The sequence below is a fragment of the Salvelinus namaycush genome, chromosome 31 (assembly GCF_016432855.1).
Source record: "Salvelinus namaycush isolate Seneca chromosome 31, SaNama_1.0, whole genome shotgun sequence".
In the NCBI taxonomy this organism is placed as follows: Eukaryota; Metazoa; Chordata; class Actinopteri; order Salmoniformes; family Salmonidae; genus Salvelinus; species Salvelinus namaycush.
Window position 1 is genome coordinate 46,958,025 of NC_052337.1, and position 19,367 is coordinate 46,977,391.

A 19,367-nucleotide genomic window follows, 5' to 3' on the forward strand; every position below is an offset into this window, starting at 1 on the left:
ATAGCTTGACTTTGTTGTCCTTAAGTCATTTTGCCACAACTTTGGAAGAATGCTTGTGGTCATTGTCCATTTGGAAGACCCATTTGCAACCAAGATTTAACTTCCTGACTGATGTCTTGAGATGTTGCTTCAATATATCCACATCATTTTACGTCCTCATGATGCCATCTATTTTGTGGAGTGCACCAGTCCCTCCTGCAGCAAAGCACCCCCACAACATGATGCTGCCACCCCCGTGCTTCACGGTTGGGATGGTGTTCTTCAGCTTGCAAGCATCCCCCTTTTTCCTCCAAACATAATGATGGTCATTATGGCCAAACCATTTCTATTTTTGTTTCATCAGACCAGAGGACATTTCTCCAAAAAGTACAATCTTTGTCCCCATGTGCAGTTGCAAACCGTAGTCTGGATTTTTTATGGCGGTTTTGGAGCAGTGGCCTCTTCCTTGCTGAGCGGCCTTTCAGGTTATGTCGATATAGGAATCGTTTTACTGTGGATATAGATACTTTTGTACCTGTTTCCTCCAGCATCTTCACAAGGTCCTTTGCTGTTGTTCTGGGATTGATTTGCAGTTTTCCCACCAAAGTACATTCATCTCTAGGAAACAGAACGCGTCTCCTTCCTGAGCGGTATGACGGCTGTGTGGTTAAAAGGTGTTTATACTTGCGTACTATTGTTTGTACAGATACATTTGGTAACTTCAGGCGTTTTGAAATTGCTCCCAAGGATGAACCAGACTTGTGGAGGTCAAAACTTGTGGAGGTCTTGGCTGATTTCTTTTGATTTTCCCATGATGTCAAGCAAAGAGGCACTGAGTTTGGATGCATTTCAAGGCCTACCTTCACAGGTACACCTCCAATTGACTCAAATGATGTCAATTAGCCTATCAGAAGCTTCTAAAGCCATTACATAATTTTCTGGAATTTTCCAAGCTTTTTAAAAGCACAGTCAACTTAGTGTATGTAAACTTCTGACCCACTGGAATTGTGATACAGTGAGTTATAATAGAATTTTTTTTATTGTGTCATGCATAAAGTAGATGTCCTAACCAACTTGCCAAAACTATAGTTTGTTAACAAGACATTTGTGGAGTGGTTGAAAAAACGAGTTTTAATGACTTGTGGATGTATGACCTAAGTGTATGTAAACTTCCGACTTCAACTGTATATGTTTGAACACTTTCGAACCATCTAATGAGTGAACATGTAGTTAATCTATAACTGTCGAGCCCTGACCGTAGAGATCTTTTTATTCTCTATGTTTGGTTGGTCAGGGTGTGACTCGGGTGGGAAACTCTATGTTCTTTATTTCTATGTTTTGGCCAGATATGGTTCTCAATCAGGGACAGCTGTCTATCGTTGTCTCTGATTGGGAATCATACTTAGGCAGCCTGTTTTGCCACCTTAGCTTTGTGGGATGTTGTTTTTTGTTAGCTCTGTGAAGCCTACGGAACGTGACGTTCGTTATTCTTTTGTTGTTTTGTTTGGTGTTCTGAGAAAATAAAGAATCATGAACACGTACCACGCTGCACCTTGGTCCACTTCTTTTATTTCACAATCGGGGAGCCCAGCCAACAGTGAGTTGCAGTAGTCCAGCCAGGAGAGGACAAGTGTCTGGATTAGGACCTGCACTGCTTTCTGCGTGAGGTAGGGTCGTACTCTACAGATGTTGTAGAGCATGAACCTGCAGGAGCGAGTCATTGCTTTGATGTTTGCAGAGAACGACAGGGTGTTGTCCAGGGTCATGCCAAGGTGCTTTGCACTCTATTAGAGCAACACTGTGGAGTTGTCAACCGTGATGTAGTGGTCTTTGAGTGGGTAGGCCTTCCCCGGGAGGAAGAGCACCTCTGTCTTGTCGAGGTTGAGATGTTGGGCCGACATCCAAGTTGAGATATCTGCCAGGCGCTCTGAGATGCATGTTGCTACCTGGGTGTCAGAAGGGGGGAAGGAGATAAGTAGTTGAGTGTCATCTGAATAGCAATGATAGGAGAGACCATGTGAGGATATGTCGGCACCGAGTGACTTGGTATATAGAGAGAAGAGGAGAGGGCCTAGAACCGAGGCCTGAGAGAAACCAGTAGTGAGAGTATGTGGTGCAGACTTAGATCCTCTCTACTTCACCTGGTAGGAGTGGCCTGCCAGGTCGGATGCAATTCAAAAGTGTGCAGAGACGCCCACCCCTGAGAATGTAAGGAGGAGGATCTGATGGTTCAAGGTCTCGAAGGCAGCGGATAGATCTAGGAGGATGAGAACAGAGGAGAAAGAGTCAGCTTTTGCAGTGCAAAGGGCCTCTGTGATACAGAGAAGTGAGGAGGAGGGGAGGAGGGGATGGGGTCGAGTAGGAAGATTGTCGGGCAGCCAGACCTCAGAAGTCACAGGATTTCATCTGGAGAGAGAGGGGAGAAAGAAGTCAAGGCATAAGGTGATTACATGTGAGTGAGACCAGTGGACTCAATAGGCTAAGGGAATGAGTAGCGGATGTCATCAACCTTCTTTAGAAAGTGGTTGACAAAGTCGTCCGTAGAGGGAGGAGATTATAGGTCCTCCGGAAGTTCAGTTTTCCTCAGCTGCCTGCAGCCCTGTTCTGTCAGCTCACAGTGAGTAACTCAGCCACGGAGCAGGAGGGGAGGGCGGGAGGAAAGGAGACAATGCGAGTAATAGGATGCGGAAAGGGAAAAGTGTAGGGTCGAAGAGGCTGAATCAGGAGACAGGAGGGAGAAGGATTTAGCAGAAGGGAGATATGACAGAAGAGGAGAGAGCAGTTGGAGAAAGAGTGAATATTGTGTGACCATCTGGGTAGGGGCTGAGTGGTTAGTGTTGGAGGAAAGGGAGACAAAGGAAACAAAGCAGTGATCAGAGACCTGGAGGGGGGGTTGCAGTGAGAGTAGTAGGCGAGCAGCCTCTACTAAAGATGGGGTCAAGCTTATTGCCTGCCTTGTGAGTTGGAAGGGATTGGGAAAGGGTGAGGTCAAAAGAGGCAAGTAGGGGAAAGAGAGAGTTGGAAAGAAATTAATCGAAGGCGGACGTCGGGAGGTTGAAGTTGCCAAGTACAAAGAGTGGTGAGCCATCGTCAGGAAATGAGCTGATCAAGGTGTCATGCTCATTGAGGAACTCTCCAAGGGCACATGGTGGGCGATAGATGGCAATAATGTTAAGCTTGAGTTGACAATTGACGGTGACAGCATGGAATTCCAATGAGGAGATGTACAGGTGAGAGAGGAAGAAAATAGAAAATCTCAATTTAGGAGAAATGAGTAGACCTGTGCCACCACCGCGACGACCAGATGCTCCTGGACTATGAGAGAAAAAGTAGTCAGATGAAGAAAGTGCAGTTGGAGTAGCAGTGTTCTCTGGGGTGATCCATGTCTCCGTCAGGGCCAAAAAGTCAAGCGACTGAAGGGCAGCATAGGCTGAGATGAACTCTGCGTTCTTGACAGCAGATCAGCATTTCCAAACGCTGCTTTCAAAGAGATAACCCGCTGAAATAAAATGGTGATTAATGCATCGATTATGGAGGCCACTGGGCTCAATTGTAATGAGGCCAGTGTCTGAATTCATGTGTTGTGGCAGAGAGGAGGAAATAGAACCCTTTTTAGGTTTTTGACAGTTGTACAGAATTGAACCAGGTTCCATTACAATCTGAACGATTTGTCTTACACAATGATTCCTCAGTTGCTTAAAAGCTTGCCAGTCCGGGCCTAAGCCTGTGTTCCTGGCCTTGACCCAAGCATTATCTCTTTTATGAATGACCCCGGAGTGTACCAGGCATTCAATCTACCATTAAACCCTGATTATCCACAATAGTATTGAATACATCTGCAAAAAGGCTCAAAGCTAAATCAGGTTCAGGTATAACTGAAATACAATCAAGGTCACCGAAATACAAATCATGTAAAAAAAAAAAAAAAGCCTGTTCACTGAAGTTTTTGAAGTTCCTCTTTGTGATGACACGGATCTTAGATTTAGATCTCTAACACAAACAATTGTGCAACGGTTGCTAAAATCTTGGGGCGAAGACACCAGTAGAAACATATTTATATGGTGTATTCGTTAAATTAAGATCAATGAGAGTTTACTTTGAAGGATCTTCGAAGAATCTTTTATCGAGCGATATAAACCAGATTTGTTTTTTTTGTTCGAACCCGGTTCAGAACTTTATTTCGCTGGTGGTTCTCGCTGGTGGTTCACACTCTATGGAGAGTGTGATCACACTGTCGTCCGGAACAGCTGGTGCTCTCATGCATGCTTCCAGTGTTGCTTGCCTCGATGCAAGCACAAAAAGCATTTAGCTTGTCTGGTAGGCTCGTGTCACTGGGCAGCTCGTGGCTGGGTTTCCCCTTGTAGTCCGTAATATTTTTCAAGCCCTGCCACATCCGATGAGCGTCAGAACCAGTGTAGCAGGATTCAGTCTTAGTCCTGTATTGATGCTTTGCCTGTTTGATGGTTCGTCTGAGAGCATAGAGGATTTCTTATAAGCGTCCGGATTATTGTCCCGCTCCTTGAAAGCGGAAGCTCTAGCTTTTAGCTCGGTGCGGATGCTGCCTGAAATCCATGGCTTCTGGTTGGGAAATGTACGTACGGTCACTGTGGGGACGACGTCGTCGATGCACTTATTGATGAAGCTGGTGACTGAGGTGGTATTCTCCTCAATGCCATTGGATGAGTCCCGGAACATATTCCAGTCTATGCTAGCAAAACAGTCCTGTAGCAGAGCATCCGCGTCATCTGACCATTTCCGTATTGTGCGAGTCACTGGTACTTCCTGCTTTAGGTTTTGTAAGCAGGAATCAGGAGGATATAATTATGGTCAGATTTGCCAAATGGAGTGCGAGGGAGAGCTTTTTATGCGTCTCCGTGTGTGGAAGTAAAGGTGGTCTAGAGTTTTTTTTCTTCTGTGGACTCGTGACATGAGGGTAGAAATTAGGTAAAGCGGATTTAAGTTTGCCTGCATTAAAGTCCCCGGCCGCTTCTGGATGAGCATTTTCTTGTTTGCTTATGGCCTTACACAGCTTGTTGAGTGCAGTCTTAGTGCCAGCATTGGTGGCGGTAAATAAACGTCTGCAAATAATATAGATGAGAACTCACTTGGTAAATATTGTGATCTACAGGTTATCATAAGATATTCTACCTCAGGTGAGCAATACCTCAAGACTTATTTAATATTAGACATTGCACTCCAGCAGTTATTGACAAATAGACACACGCCCCCGCCCCTCGTCTTACCAGACATAGCTTCTCTGTCCTACCGATGCACTGAGAAGCCAGCTCTTTATTATCCGCGTTGTCGTTCAGCCACATCTCGGTGAAACATAAGATATGACCGTTTTTAATGTCCCATTGGTAGGAAAGTCTTAATCGTAGACCGTCCAGTTTGTTTTCCAATAATTGCACGTTAGCCAATAATACGGAGAGTAGTGGTGGTTTACCTACTCGTCTGCAAATTCTTCCAAGGGACCCCGCTGTCCTCCCCCTTTTCCTTGGTCTTTTCTTCACGCTGATGATGGGGATTTGGGCCCTGTCTGGACAAAGCAGTATTTCCTTCGCGTCGGACTCATTAAAGAAAATCTTTGTCCAGTTCAATGTGAGTAATTGCTATTCTGACGTCCAGATGCTCTTTTGGGTCATAAGAGACAATAGCAGCGACATTGTGTACAAAATGAGTTACAAACAATGCTAAGAAAACAAACAAAATTGCACAGTTGGTTAGTAGCCCGTAAAACGGCAGCCATCCCCTCCGGCGCCATTATTAAATAGGTGGTATATTTGAGTATGAGGTGTGTGAGCTTGTGTGTATGTGTTTTGTGTTACTGAGTGAGTCTATATTTGTCTCTTACTTACTACAGGAGTACTACTTACTACTCCCACTTACTACAGGAGATGGCATGATGACTGTTCGAGAGTTTGATGGCCTGGAGATAGAAGCTGTTTTTCTTGTCTTTCGGTCTCGGCTTTGATGCACCTGTATTGTCTCTTTCTGTTAAATGGTAGCAGAGTGAACAGATCATGACTCGGATGGCTGAGGTCCTTGATGAACTTCTTGGCCTTCCTTTGACACAGAGTGCTGTAAGTGGCCTGGAAGGCAGGCAGTGTGCCCCCGGTGATGCATTGAGCTGACCACACAACCCACTGGAAAACCATTCGGTTGAGGGCCGTGCAGTTGCTGTACCAGGCGATGATGCAGCCTGACAGAATGCTCTCAATGGTGCATCTATAGAAGTTTGTGAGGGTCTTATGGGCCATGCCACATTTCTACAGCTGCCTGATGTTGTGCATTATTCACCATGATGTCGGTGTGGTGGGACCATTTCAGGTCCTCAGTGATGTGCACATCAAGGAACTTGAAGCTCTTGACCCTCTACACTGTGCCCCATCGATGTGGATGTGGGCATGCTCCCTCTTCTGTCTCCCGTAGTCCACGATCAGCTCCTTTGTTTTATATTTTGAGGGAGAGGTTATTTTCCTGACACAACTCCACCAGGGCTCTAGCCCTCCCTGTAGACTGTCGTGGCGTTGTTGGTAATCAGGCCTACCATTGTCATGTCGTCAGCAAACTTGGTGATTGAGTTAGGGTCGTGTGTAGATATATGGGTGAACAAGAAGAACAGTGTTAGCTAGTGTTCCGTGACTGCAGTACTCTCGGCTGCGTGTGCCCTTTCATAATTCTTCAGTGTTCTCTCAGATTTTACCTAATTTCTTTAACTGTTTCAATCTATAATTTCTCACTTGCTCTCTCTCAATTTGTCTCTATGCGTGGTACTCATTTCTTTGTGTTTCTCTCCTCAGGGACAGAGAGGGCATCCTGGTCCACCTGGTCACGAAGGAGAGCCTGTGAGTATTAATTAGTTCATATCCAGTAAAAACTCAGTTATAACTGGTTACCACATGTCATGTTACACCTCTACATACACACAAGGCACTGTTTTGATAGTACATAAATGCGTAGATAACATAAATATCCCTAATTTTCCTTTAGCCAGTCACAATACTTCACTAATTTCAAAACCTCTCCTTTTATGATGTGCATAAGGCCAACACTTACTTATGTGGGTGTAAAGCAGTGGTACTTGAGTAAGACCGTCATACTTGAGAAAAGGGAAAGTCACCCAGTAAAATACTACTTGAGTAAAAGTATAAATAATTTCAAATTCCTTATATTAAGCAAACCAGCCAGCACAATTTTCTTGTTTTTAAATGTACTGATAGACAGGGGCACACTCCAACACTCAAACATCATTTACAAATTTGTGTTTAGTGAGTCCGCCAGATCAGATGCAGTAGGGATGACCAGGGATTTTCTCTTTAAGAGTGTTAATTGGACATTCTTCCTGTCCTGCTAAACATTAAAAATGCAGTAGTACTTTTGGGTGTCAGCGAAAATGTATGGATTAGAAAGTACATTATTTTCTTTAGGAATGTTGTAAAGCAAAAGTAAAAGTTGTCAAAAATAGAATTAGTATTACTTAAGTATTACTTTAACCACAGGATCGGTGTTCCCCCCCCGTGGGACGGTTGAGCTAACGTAGGCTAATGTGATTAGCATGAGGTTGTAAGTAACAAGAACATTTCCCTGGACATAGACATATCTGATATGGGCAGAAAGCTTAAATTCTTGTTAATCTAACTGCACTGTCCAATTTACAGTAGCTATTACAGTGAAAGAATACTATGTCAAATCAAATCACATTTATTTATAAAGCCCTTCTTACATCAGCTGATGTCACAAAGTGATGTATGGAAACCCAGCCTAAAACCCCAAACAGCAAGCAATGCAGGTGTAGAAGCACCATGCTATTGTTTGAGGAGAGTGCACAGTTTTGAATTTGAAAATGTATCAATAAACCAATTAGGCACATTTGGGCAGAATTGAAACAACATTTTTAACAGAAATGCAATGGTTCATTGGATCAGTCAAACTTTTTGCACATACAATGCTGCCATCTAGTGGCCAACATCGAAATTGCACCTAACCTGGAATAAAACATTGTGACCTTTCTCTTGCATTTCAAAGATGCTAAAAAAATAATATCGTTTTTTTTCTTTGTATTATCTTTAACCAGATCTAATGTGTTATATTCTCCTACGTTAATTTCACATTTCCACAAACTTCAAAGTGTTTCCTTTCAAATGGTATCAAGAATATGCATATCCTTGCTTCAGTTCCTGAGCTACAGGCAGTTAGATTTGGGTATGTAATTTTAGGCGAAAAAAAGGGTCCGATCCTTAAGAGGTTTTAATGTAGTTTTACTTAAGTACTTTACACGACTGGTGTAAAGTTAACATTGTGTATTTGCAAAGCAATTGCTATTGTCAATCAAGTGTTGTGCTGGGTATTTGGAATGATGCAGTTTGTTTTGGAAACATCTTCGCATTGTCGCTCTGTCAAAATGTCTCTGCTACAGTGCCATAGGAAAGCTCTTATCAATGACCCCTGATGCAAAAAATATCTCCAAGACCAGAGCAACTCCAAACCCATTATGTCTCGCCTCAGTCTGCCACTCTCCGTCAATGTCCAACAGCCCAAATTATGGACTGTATTATGGGATCGCAAAAGTGCTATGGCGACCATGGTAACGGATGATGATTTGGCATTCTAAGGCATCTATCAATCAGATTGATTCCATTATCGACTCTTGGGAGTTCCAGCCCCAATCCCTTTTCTGCAGTTGGCAAATGGCTGAGCCAAACATGCCTGGAGGCAGCCAGAACTGGAGTGAGGAGAGATCTGGCTGGCTGGGCTGTTCCAGCTCCAAGAGCAGAGCCACTCACACCATCCAACACAGACACAGTCACTCATACCATAGCAGCACTATACTGATTCAACCCAAGGAACACACAACAGTAGCAACGCTCATTCCCCTCCCACCTGAGGATCTGTCTTTTTCATTCATCTATTTCCTGTGTTTGAGGGGGGTGCAAAATCCACTTGTCACTTAAATCTCACTGGATTGATTCTTTTCACTTTATTGCGACTCTTTCTTACTCTTGCTTTGTGCCTGTCGTTTTTTTCCCCTTTAACGTTACAACCACAGACGTGTTTGTAATGACCTGTCAAAATGGAATATATTGTCTTTCCGTTGCATCTATAACAACGCTAAAGCTTAGTCAGGGATTTAATGCATGGTCTTGGAAGTTACATCACAAGAAAGAAAAGAAAGGTAACATTATTTTGATGTGTGTTGATTTTTTTGCCCTATTGAAAAAAAAAATGAGAAAAAAAAGTAATAATTTAATACAAGTTGAAATGTTTACAAATGAAATGTGCTGAAATCAACACTCAGTTTATAGTGCTATTATGTCTGAACTCGCAAACAATGTTGTAACGTGTGCGCTGAGAATCGGGAAGCAAGTTCAGGGAGTGAGTGGTTTAATAAATAAACGTAACATAATTCCAAACAAGAAAACACAAACAACGCACAGACATGACACAGGAACAGAAACAATGACGACTGGGGAAGGAACCAAAGGCAGTGACATATATAGGGAAAGTAATCAGGGAGGTGATGGAGTCTAGGTGAGTCTGATGACGCTCAGGTGTGCGTAACGATGGTGACAGGTGTGCGCCATAACGAGCAGCCTGGTGACCTAGAGGCCGGAGAAGGAGCGCACGTGACAAATGTATAGTATGAATAGAGTAGGAAAGTGTATACATTCACTACTGTAAGTCACTCTGGATAAGAGCTCTGGATAAGAGCATCTGCTAAATGACCAAAATGTAAATGAAAAATGTATGTATAGATAGATGTAATATAGAGTCAAGCGTGTTGATTTTTAATCTGATGGTATACTGCTATTGACACACTTGCTGAATTATGCAACAGAACGTGGTGAGTGCAGGTAAGCCTAGACAGAGCAAGTGTTTGGTGTTTGCAGCCCTGTTCCACCCCTTTATGTTAATTTATTGGATCAAATTATTATTAACTTTTATTTAACTAGGGAAAAACACATTGAGACCTAGGTCTCATTTGCAAATGTGCCCTGGGAACAATACAGAAAATAACATTTTATACAATTTAAAACACAAACTTAAATAGCAAATATTATATACACAATAAACAATCAAACATAACAGACACATTTATCATTATAAAAATCCTTAGCCTTTCAACTAAACTGACCCACAGACAACAACACATCCAAATGAAATGTTACTTGGAGATTATTACACATGATAAGGGCCTGGTAGGAAAAGGATGATTTGCCCAACTCTATGGATACATGTGGAGTCTCCAGCATTAAAACCTGTTTGGGACTGGGGTTCCGCTAGCGGAACTCCTCCCACATTCCACTGAAAAGGCAGAGCGCGAAATTCAAAAAAAATATATTTTTTAAATATTGAACTTTCACACATTAACAAGTCCAATACAGCTAATGAAAGATACAGATCGTGTGAATCCAGCCAACATGTCCGATTTTTAAAATGTTTTACAGGGAAGACACAATATGTAAATCTATTAGCTAAACACCTTAGCAAAAGACACCATTTTTTCTTTGTCCACCAACACCACTAGCTATCACCAATTCGGCCAAATAAAGATATTGATAGCCACTAACCAAGAAAAAACCTCATCAGATGACAGTCTGATAACATATTTATGGTATAGGATAGGTTTTGTTAGACAAATGTGCATATTTCAGGTATAAATCATAGTTTACAATTGCACCCACCATCACAACTCGACTAGAATAAATACACAGAGCAACGTGTATTACCTAATTACTAATCATAAAACATTTCGTAAAAATACACAGCATACACTAATTGAAAGACAGATCCTGTGAATACAGACAATATTTCAGATTTTCTAAGTGTCTTACAGCGAAAACACAATAAATCGTTATATTAGCATAGCACATGTGCAAACATTACCAGAGCATTGATTCTAGCCAAAGAGAGCGATAACGTAAATATCGCCAAAATATATTAATTTTTTCACTAACCTTCTCAGAATTCTTCAGATGACACTCCTGTAACATCATATTACAACATACATATAGAGTTTGTTCGAAAATGTGCATATTTAGCCACCAAAATCATGGTTAGACAATGACAAAAGTAGCCCAGCTGGTCAGAAAATGTCGTGCGCCATATTAGACAGTGATCTAGTCTTATACATAAATACTCATAAACTTGACTAAAAAATATAGGGTGGACAGCGATTGATAGACAATTTAATTCTTAATACAATCGCTGAATTACATTTTTTAAATTATCCTTACTTTTCAATACAGGTTGCGCCAAGCGAAGCTACATCTAACAAAATGGCGGCATAAGCGATTAACATTTTTCGACAGAAACACGATTTATCATCATAAATTGTTCTTACTGTGAGCTGTTCTTCCATCAGAATCTTGGGCAATGAATCCTTTCTTGGGTCTAATCGTCTTTTGGTCGAAAGCTGTCCTCTTGCCATGTGGAAATGCCCACTAACGTTCGGCATGAACTGGAAACGTGCCCAGAGGTTCAAAGTGTCTCAGAAAGAAATGCCTCAAAATCGCACTAAACGGATATAAATTGCAATAAAACGGTTTAAATTAACTACCTTATGATGTATTTAACACCTATAACGAGTAAAAACATGACCGGAGAAATATTACTGGCTAAACTAAAGCTTGGAAAAAGAGCAGGTCCGTGTCCACCGTGCGTCAGGCGCAGGCAGGAAAGGGACGCTACTTCCACCTTGTGCTGTTTTATACAGGCCCTGATTGCGCAATCGACTCCATTCAAAGCGTCATCACGTAATGACATCCAGGGGAAGACGTAAGCAGTGTTTGTATCCTCATAGCGTTTACAGGGACTTTACAACTGACTCCAGATCAGGGGCCAAGATGTCTGAAATCTGACTCCATGTCAGGGAAAGTGCTGTAGAATGAGTTCTGTTCCACTCAGAGACAAAATTCCAACGGCTATAGAAACTAGAGAGTGTTTTCTATCCAATAATAATAATAATATGCATATTGTACGAGCAAGAATTGAGTAGGAAGCCGTTTAAAAATTACACGATTTCCAGAAAAAGTGACAACAGCTCCCCCTATCCTCATGAGGTTTTTAACCAACCCTGTAATCTAGTGTTGTAATATCCGAGACAGAGTCTCTGAATAAGTAAGGTGTGATCCACAGTGTCGAATGCCTTGGACAGGTCAATGAAGAGGGCGGCACAGTGTTTCTTCGTATCTAAACAATTTATGAGATCATTTAAAATCATAGAAGTAGCAGAGATGGTACTATGACCTGGTCTGAACCCTGACTGTTTTACTTTCAGAAAAGATGTAGCAGTTAAAAGAGATCTAAACTGAGTATTTTTTTTTTTCTTGTTCATTTTGCTATTTGCCTCATGACTCCTGCATGCTTTGTTGACTATTAACTTTCTTGTTTACCCTACCGTGGGACAGACTGTTCGGGACTCTGACTCTCTATTGGTTACACAGACTTTTGGCCCCCATCCTATTCTATCCACCTCTCGCCGGCTTTGTATTCATGTTACCTGGTGAAATTGCTGTATAATATGATCCTGTTGCCATCTAATGCACATTCTCATGTCATACATCAACACTGCAGAGCTTTCCCTGTCCTCTGCTGTGCCTTGATTGTATTACTGTTGATGATATCTGGAAATGTGCATGTACACCCTGTTGCTAGCCCCAATTCTGACTTGTGCTCTGTTTCACTGATTTCTGCTCTCGTAAAAGCCTGGGTTTTCTGCACGTTAACACTAGAAGATTATTACCTAAAATGGATTGAAAGTGTGGGTTTTGACAGCTCCAATCCAGATGTGTTGGTCATTACTGAGACGTGGTTAAGAAAGAGTGTTTTGAATACTGATGTTAACCTTTCTGGCTATAACCTTTTTCGGCAAGACAGATCTTCCAAAGGTGGGGGAGTGGCAATCTTTTTCCAAGGATCACGTTCGGTTGTCTCCACCAAGTCTGTCCCCAAACAATTTGATTTGCTGGTTTTAAGCATTAAACATTCAAATAACACTTTGTTGGCTGTTGTGGGGTGTTATCGTCCTCCATCAGCGCTGGCCTGTTCCCTACCTGCACCCTAAGCACTCTCCTGGCCCCTTACACTAAGTCTGAATTTGTTCTGCTACGAGACCTAAACTGGGACATGCTTGACCAAGTCCTAAAGCAATAGGACTCCCTAAATCTTTCTCATATTATTACCAATCCCACAAGGTATGACTCCAAATACCCAGAAAAGGTCACTCTCCTTGATATTATCCTCACAAATAATCCTGATAGGTACCAGTCTGGTGTTTTCTGTAATGACCTTAGTGATCACTCTTTTACAGCCTGTGTTTGTAATGGTTGCTCAGTGAAACGTCCTGTCCTGATTTGTCATAGACACTTGCTAGAAAACTTTAATGAGTAAGCCTTCCTTCATGACCTGGCCTCTGTAAAATGGTATAGAATCAGCTTGATCCCCTCTGTCGAAGATGCTTGGACCTTCTTTTTTGATGTCTTCAGTGATATTGTTAACAAACACGACCCCATGAAGAAAATGAGAATTTAAAAAATGTTTAGCCCTTTGTTCAACCGTGATTTTACAGAGTTACTCCACCTCAGAGTGGCACTTGGTGAAAGGCTCAGCACACGCCTACTCATGGTTGAATGGCTCTCGTTCAGGCAAATGAGAAATAAGTGCACCCAGGCTATCCGGAAGGCCAAAGTTAGTTACTTTAAGGAGCAGTTCTCTCTCTGTGGGTCTAATCCCAAGAAGTTCTGGAAAACGGTTAAAGACCTGAAGAATAAACCCTCCTCCTCACAGCTGCCCATGTCCCTTAAAGTTGATGATGTGGTTGTTACTGACAACAAGCACATGGCTGAATTCTTTAATCACCACTTCATTAAGTCAGGATTCCTTTTTGCCCACTCAACATTTCCTCATCTCCCACCCCTTCTAATGCGACTAGACCCGATGCTCCTCCCTCTTTTCCCCCTGCCCTGCTACTAAGTTTCTCCCTGGAGGCGGTCACTGAGTCTGAGGTGCTAAAGGAGCTCCTTAAACTTGACCCCCAAAAAACATCTGGGTCAGATGGGACCAGGATGAATATGTATGAACTTTCCAATTTGTAAGTCGCTCTGGATAAGAGCGTCTGCTAAATGACTTAAATGTAAATGTAAAAAATATGAGTGGCATAATTGCTGTTCTATCCAAGATGTCAGACCCCGGTGGCATGTCATTGTTGATAGAGAAAAAAATTATAATTCACCTCTTCCTCAATCACTTTACAGAATTTGAAATTACAATGCTTTTCTTTCATAATTTGGTCCGATATACTTGGATGTGTAGTGTCAGCAATTGTTGCTGGCATGTCATGCTTAAGTTAGCTAATCTTACAAATTAGAAAATCATTAAAGTAGTTAGCAATATCAGTTGGCTTTGTGATGAATAAGCCATCTGATTCAATGAATGATGGAACTAAGTTTGCCTTTTTTCCCAAAATTGAATTTAAAGTGCTAACCAAAGTGCTTTTTACTATCATTGTTTATATCATTTATCTTTGTTTAATAGTGTTAATAGTTAATTCTAATTTTTATGCAGTTTAGTCATGATTTCCCAATCGGTTGTGCAGCCAGACTTATGAGAGTCAAAATTGAGCTCAGGTGCATCCTGTTTCCATTGATCATCCTTGAGATGTTTCTACAACTGGATTGGAGTTGATTTGGAAAGGCAAACACCTGTCCATATAAGGTCAGTTGACAATGCATGTCAGAGCAAAAACCAAGCCTTGAGGTCGAAGGAATTGAACACAGAGCTTGAGAGGATCTGCGGAGAAGAATGGGAGAAACTCCCCAAATACAGGTGTGCCAAGCTTGTAGCGTCATACCCAAGAAAACTCAAGGCTGTAATCGCTGCCAAAGGTGCTTCAACAAAGTACAGAGCAAAGGTTCTGAATATTTATGTAAATGTGATATTTCAGTTTTTTTTTTATATACATTTGCAAACATTTCTGAAAACCTGTTTAACAAGTTAGTCCATTTTAGAATAAGGCTCTAACATAACAAAATGTGGTAAAAGTCAAGGGGTCTGAATATTTTACGGATGCACTGTATAATTCCAAAACACAATCTTGTTGATATGCATTCATGCATTGCTAGACCATTTATCATACACATTTGCATGTTAAAATGACTTGGTGGTTGTATCAACAATTGCATCAACTTAGATTGGATTTTTTTTTTAAATATACAAGCATATAATGTGATACCGAACACACTTTCAATGTGTTATGAAGATTATTAGGATTGTTTGTTAATTTATATATTGATTTATTATTTCTGTGCGTCTACATCTTTGCAATGTTGTCGCTGACAAGGAAAATAGACTCAAAGTGTAAAACTACTCTGCTTCAAGCGATCCTCGCTTTGCAGACGTGCTGCTTCAAGCGATCCTCGCTTTGCAGACGTGCTGCTTCAAGCGATCCTCGCTTTACAGACGTGCTGCTTCAAGCGATCCTCGCTTCGCAGACATATTGCTATTACTTTCGGTATAGCATGTCTCATAGATCATGTGAGTTGTTAAACAGCGACTCACGTTATGGAGCCGTTACGGTGACGTGGCAGCTTTGGTTTAGTTTGACCGTTACACTACCTATTACTCTGCACAAGGCGCTGTCTGTCACTGGCTTACTGTAATTTTTTATCAATCTTTTCTATCTGCCTTTAACCCCACCTTCCTCCTTTCCCACAGGGGGAGCGAGGTCCAGACGGAAGCCCAGGTGCCAAAGGTTATCCTGGCAGGCAGGTGCAGTAAATCCTCTGATGTGCTGTGACTGTTATAGTAAGGTCAGGGGTCAGGCTTGACTGGTACAGTGGGGTCAAGCTTGTCTGGTACAGTAGGGCAAGGGGTCAGATTTGACTAGTAGAGGAGGGTCAGGGGTCAGGAGGTTATGCTCATCTAGAGTAGGGTTAGAGGGTTCATACCAGCTCTTGACTGGTGGATTAAGGAGGATTAAGTGTTAACAGGTTGTACCTGTGCAGGGGAGAGTGAATGGACTAGAGCTATGATGCATAATTATGCGTATCACAATTCTGCACATCTACACAAAGTGCAGGACAAGAGTTGTTGTCATGTAAATCATGCCACAGAGTCAGCTGAAGAGCTATAGTAAATCTTCCTAAGAATAAATGTTTTGACAATATATTAAGAGACTCTTTCAACTACATACTTCAAACCCAAGTCTGCTTCAGACACAGCTGCTTTCCTGGCATCTACTCCTAGGATGGGTTACTGTGTTTCTAGAAACTGCTACACTAGAGGAAGTCCTGTCTCTCCCTGCTGTTAATCACACACCGACTCATAAATTCCCAATTGACAGACTCATAAAATTGCACACAGGCGCACGTATGCACGAACGCACGCACACACACACACACACACATAGTATCACTGTGATAATTGGTTGTTTTTTATCTTAACCACTAATTGTGTTTAACCGTTCAACTACTTTTTCTCTGTCTTCGTCTTAGGGTTTGCCAGGTCCCATAGGAGCCATTGGGCCGAAAGGCGCTCGGGTAGGTGTACCCTTAACTCCCTCTACCCCAATTATTTTCCAGTGGAGCCTGACTTTCTTTAGCAGTGCTATAGCCTGGATATTTGAGTCATACCCATAAACACCACACTGAACGCTGTTGTCATGCCTACGGGTCGTGATTTGATCAATTCTGGAAAGAGGCTGATGTTCTTATGTTTACTGTATGTCTTTGGTTTTCAAGGGCAATCCATCTCTGTCTTCTATGTTTCGGCTGATCTGACCTTGACTTCTATGCATCCGGCTTGACACAGATTTTACTACTCTCTGTTTACAGTGGATAGTGTCTCCAGTCTGCAGCAAAACACACTCGCTTGCCAAGAGTTGTTTGATCAAAGTTATTGGTTTTGTCTGCTATCACACACACACACACACACACACACACACACACACACACACACACACACACACACACACACACACACACACACACACACACACACGTAGCGTACTTCTGCCTTTTCCACATAAACAGTTGTCTAACTGTATACAGCCGCCACACACACACACACACACACACACACACACACACACACACACTCTCAGTGATGTGATGTTATGTTGCGCTTCATTAAAGACCCTTTATCAGCTCCCATGGCTGTTCCAAAACAGGCCCTGCCCCCACCGGCTGGAATTTCCTGTTTAAAGTAGTAAAAAGAGGCCTTCCATCCTCTCCTTCTCTCCATCAGCAACCCCCATGCCCTGATCTACCACACAACCATCTCCCTGTCCTATCTACATCCATCCCTTACCTACCTATAACTACCACCGTATCTATCTCCTACCTACAACCATAAGCTATGCATCAACCAACTCCCTCCCAACCCCTGGTTCACACATCTACCCCTTATCCCATATTTACCTTCAAGTACTTACCTACCTATAGTATACTACAGCTACCCCGTCAATTACATCTAACCACCCTGTATCTCTGATCTACATCTACCCTGTCTGCTACTGTGCCTCACAACCAGCCCCTGATCCCCTAGCTACAACTAACCAACTCACTACGACTAACCACCACTATCGCTTAGCTATAACCGTAATCTACAAACTACCAGCTATAGGACTCTATTTTTGCCTAGCGTTAATGCACCCTCTTTGGTCAATTTGACTTGTAAAAGCCAGCGCTCTGCTATTTTCCAACCCTGGTAATTGTAACAACACACAAGAACTCAAGTCCTTTTGTTCACATGATCTAGAATTATTCCTCACAACCAAATGCCGACCATATTATCTCCCAAAAGAACTCTCCTCAGTTATAGTCACAGCCGTGTATATCCCCCGCAAGCGGATACCAAGATGGCCATCAAGGAACTTCACTGGACTTTATGCAGACTGGAGGCTGCCTTTATTGTAGCTGGGGATTTTAACAAAGCTAATCTGAGAACAAGGCTACCTAAATTATATCAGCATATCGATTGCAGTACACGAGCGAGTAACACACTTGACCACTGCTACTCTAACGTCCGCGATGCGTACAAGGACCTCCCCCGCCCTCCTTTTGGCAAATCTGACCATGACTCCATCTTGTTGCTCCCCTCCTATAGGCAGAAACTAAAACCGGAAGCACCCGTGCTTAGGTCTACCCAATGCTGGTCTGAAAATCAGATCCACGCTTTAAGATTGCTTCAATCACGTGGACTGGGATATGTTCCAGGTAGCCTCAGACAATAACATTGACATACAGTGGGGAGAACAAGTATTTGATACACTGCCGAGTTTGCAGGTTGTCCTACTTACAAAGCATGTAGAGGTCTGTCATTTTTATCATAGGTACACTTCAACTGTGAGAGACGGAATCTAAAACAAAAATCCAGAAAATCACATTGTATGATTTTTAAGTAATTAATTCACAGAGAGGTGACTCCCTACCTACAGACTTGATATCATTGGCCATTTTAATAAATGGAACACTAGTCACTTTAATAATGCCACTTTAAGAATGTTTACCTATCTCGCATTCCTCATCTCATATGTACAGTTTATACTGTATCTTTCACTATCTATTGCATCTTAGCCGCTCTGTCACTGCTCATCCATATATTTGATACATATATATATTCTCATCCCGTTCCTTTACTAGATTGTGTGTGTTAGGTTTTGTTGTGGAATTGTTACATATTACCTGTTACAAACTGCCTCGCTGTCAGCTCTAGAAGCATAAGCTTTTCGCTACACTCGCAATAACATCTGCTAACCATGTGTATGTGACCAATAACATTTGATTTGATTCAACAGCATATAATCAATACTGGACATTTATTTTTGTCCGTGCAGCTTTTGTGAAACACTTGGACTCATTATGCCCATTGAATGAGCATTGTCAGTGACAGTAGGGAATCTGTTTAGGCACATCACGTTATTACAATAGACTGCTTATTGTTTTTCCTTTATCAATTTGTTAACAAAATGGATCTTCCACTTTCGTCTGGACTTCACCTCCTTGATGCCGAATCTATTTGTAGCCTCGGCTATTTGCCTGTTCATTTGTTTACCTTTCACGTGGCAACGTCACTAACAGGCCATGTCAACGGTGATGGTAGGCTAATCTTCTTAACGTTTGGGCAATGTCCAATTGTCCATGGCTCGAATATGCAATATGTGTAGATCAATATGTCCATGTTGAAGCCAATTTTTTTTTTAAACTAGATGGGCTACACGTTTGAAATAACTACGCCTATTGTGGGGTTAGTTTATACTCTTTAAGAAACGATATTAATTGGATAGGACACACATCCATTCCTCCTGCCGAAGACCTCTTAGACCTGCATGTGCTAACATGGCCTTATGCTCATGTAATGAGATGTGATTTGTGATATCATGCTTCTGA

General features: G+C 42.0%; 1 protein-coding gene across 1 annotated transcript in view; it reads left to right on the plus strand.

Moving 5' to 3' along the window:
- The window catches only part of col27a1a (collagen, type XXVII, alpha 1a), a 209,378-nt gene that overhangs the window by 40,693 nt on the left and 149,318 nt on the right, over positions 1-19,367 (plus strand). The window contains exons 10-12 of the mRNA XM_038970195.1: positions 6,783-6,827; positions 15,694-15,747; positions 16,473-16,517. Of these exons, the coding sequence (XP_038826123.1) occupies positions 6,783-6,827; positions 15,694-15,747; positions 16,473-16,517 (144 nt within the window). The remainder of the gene's footprint in view (positions 1-6,782; positions 6,828-15,693; positions 15,748-16,472; positions 16,518-19,367) is intronic.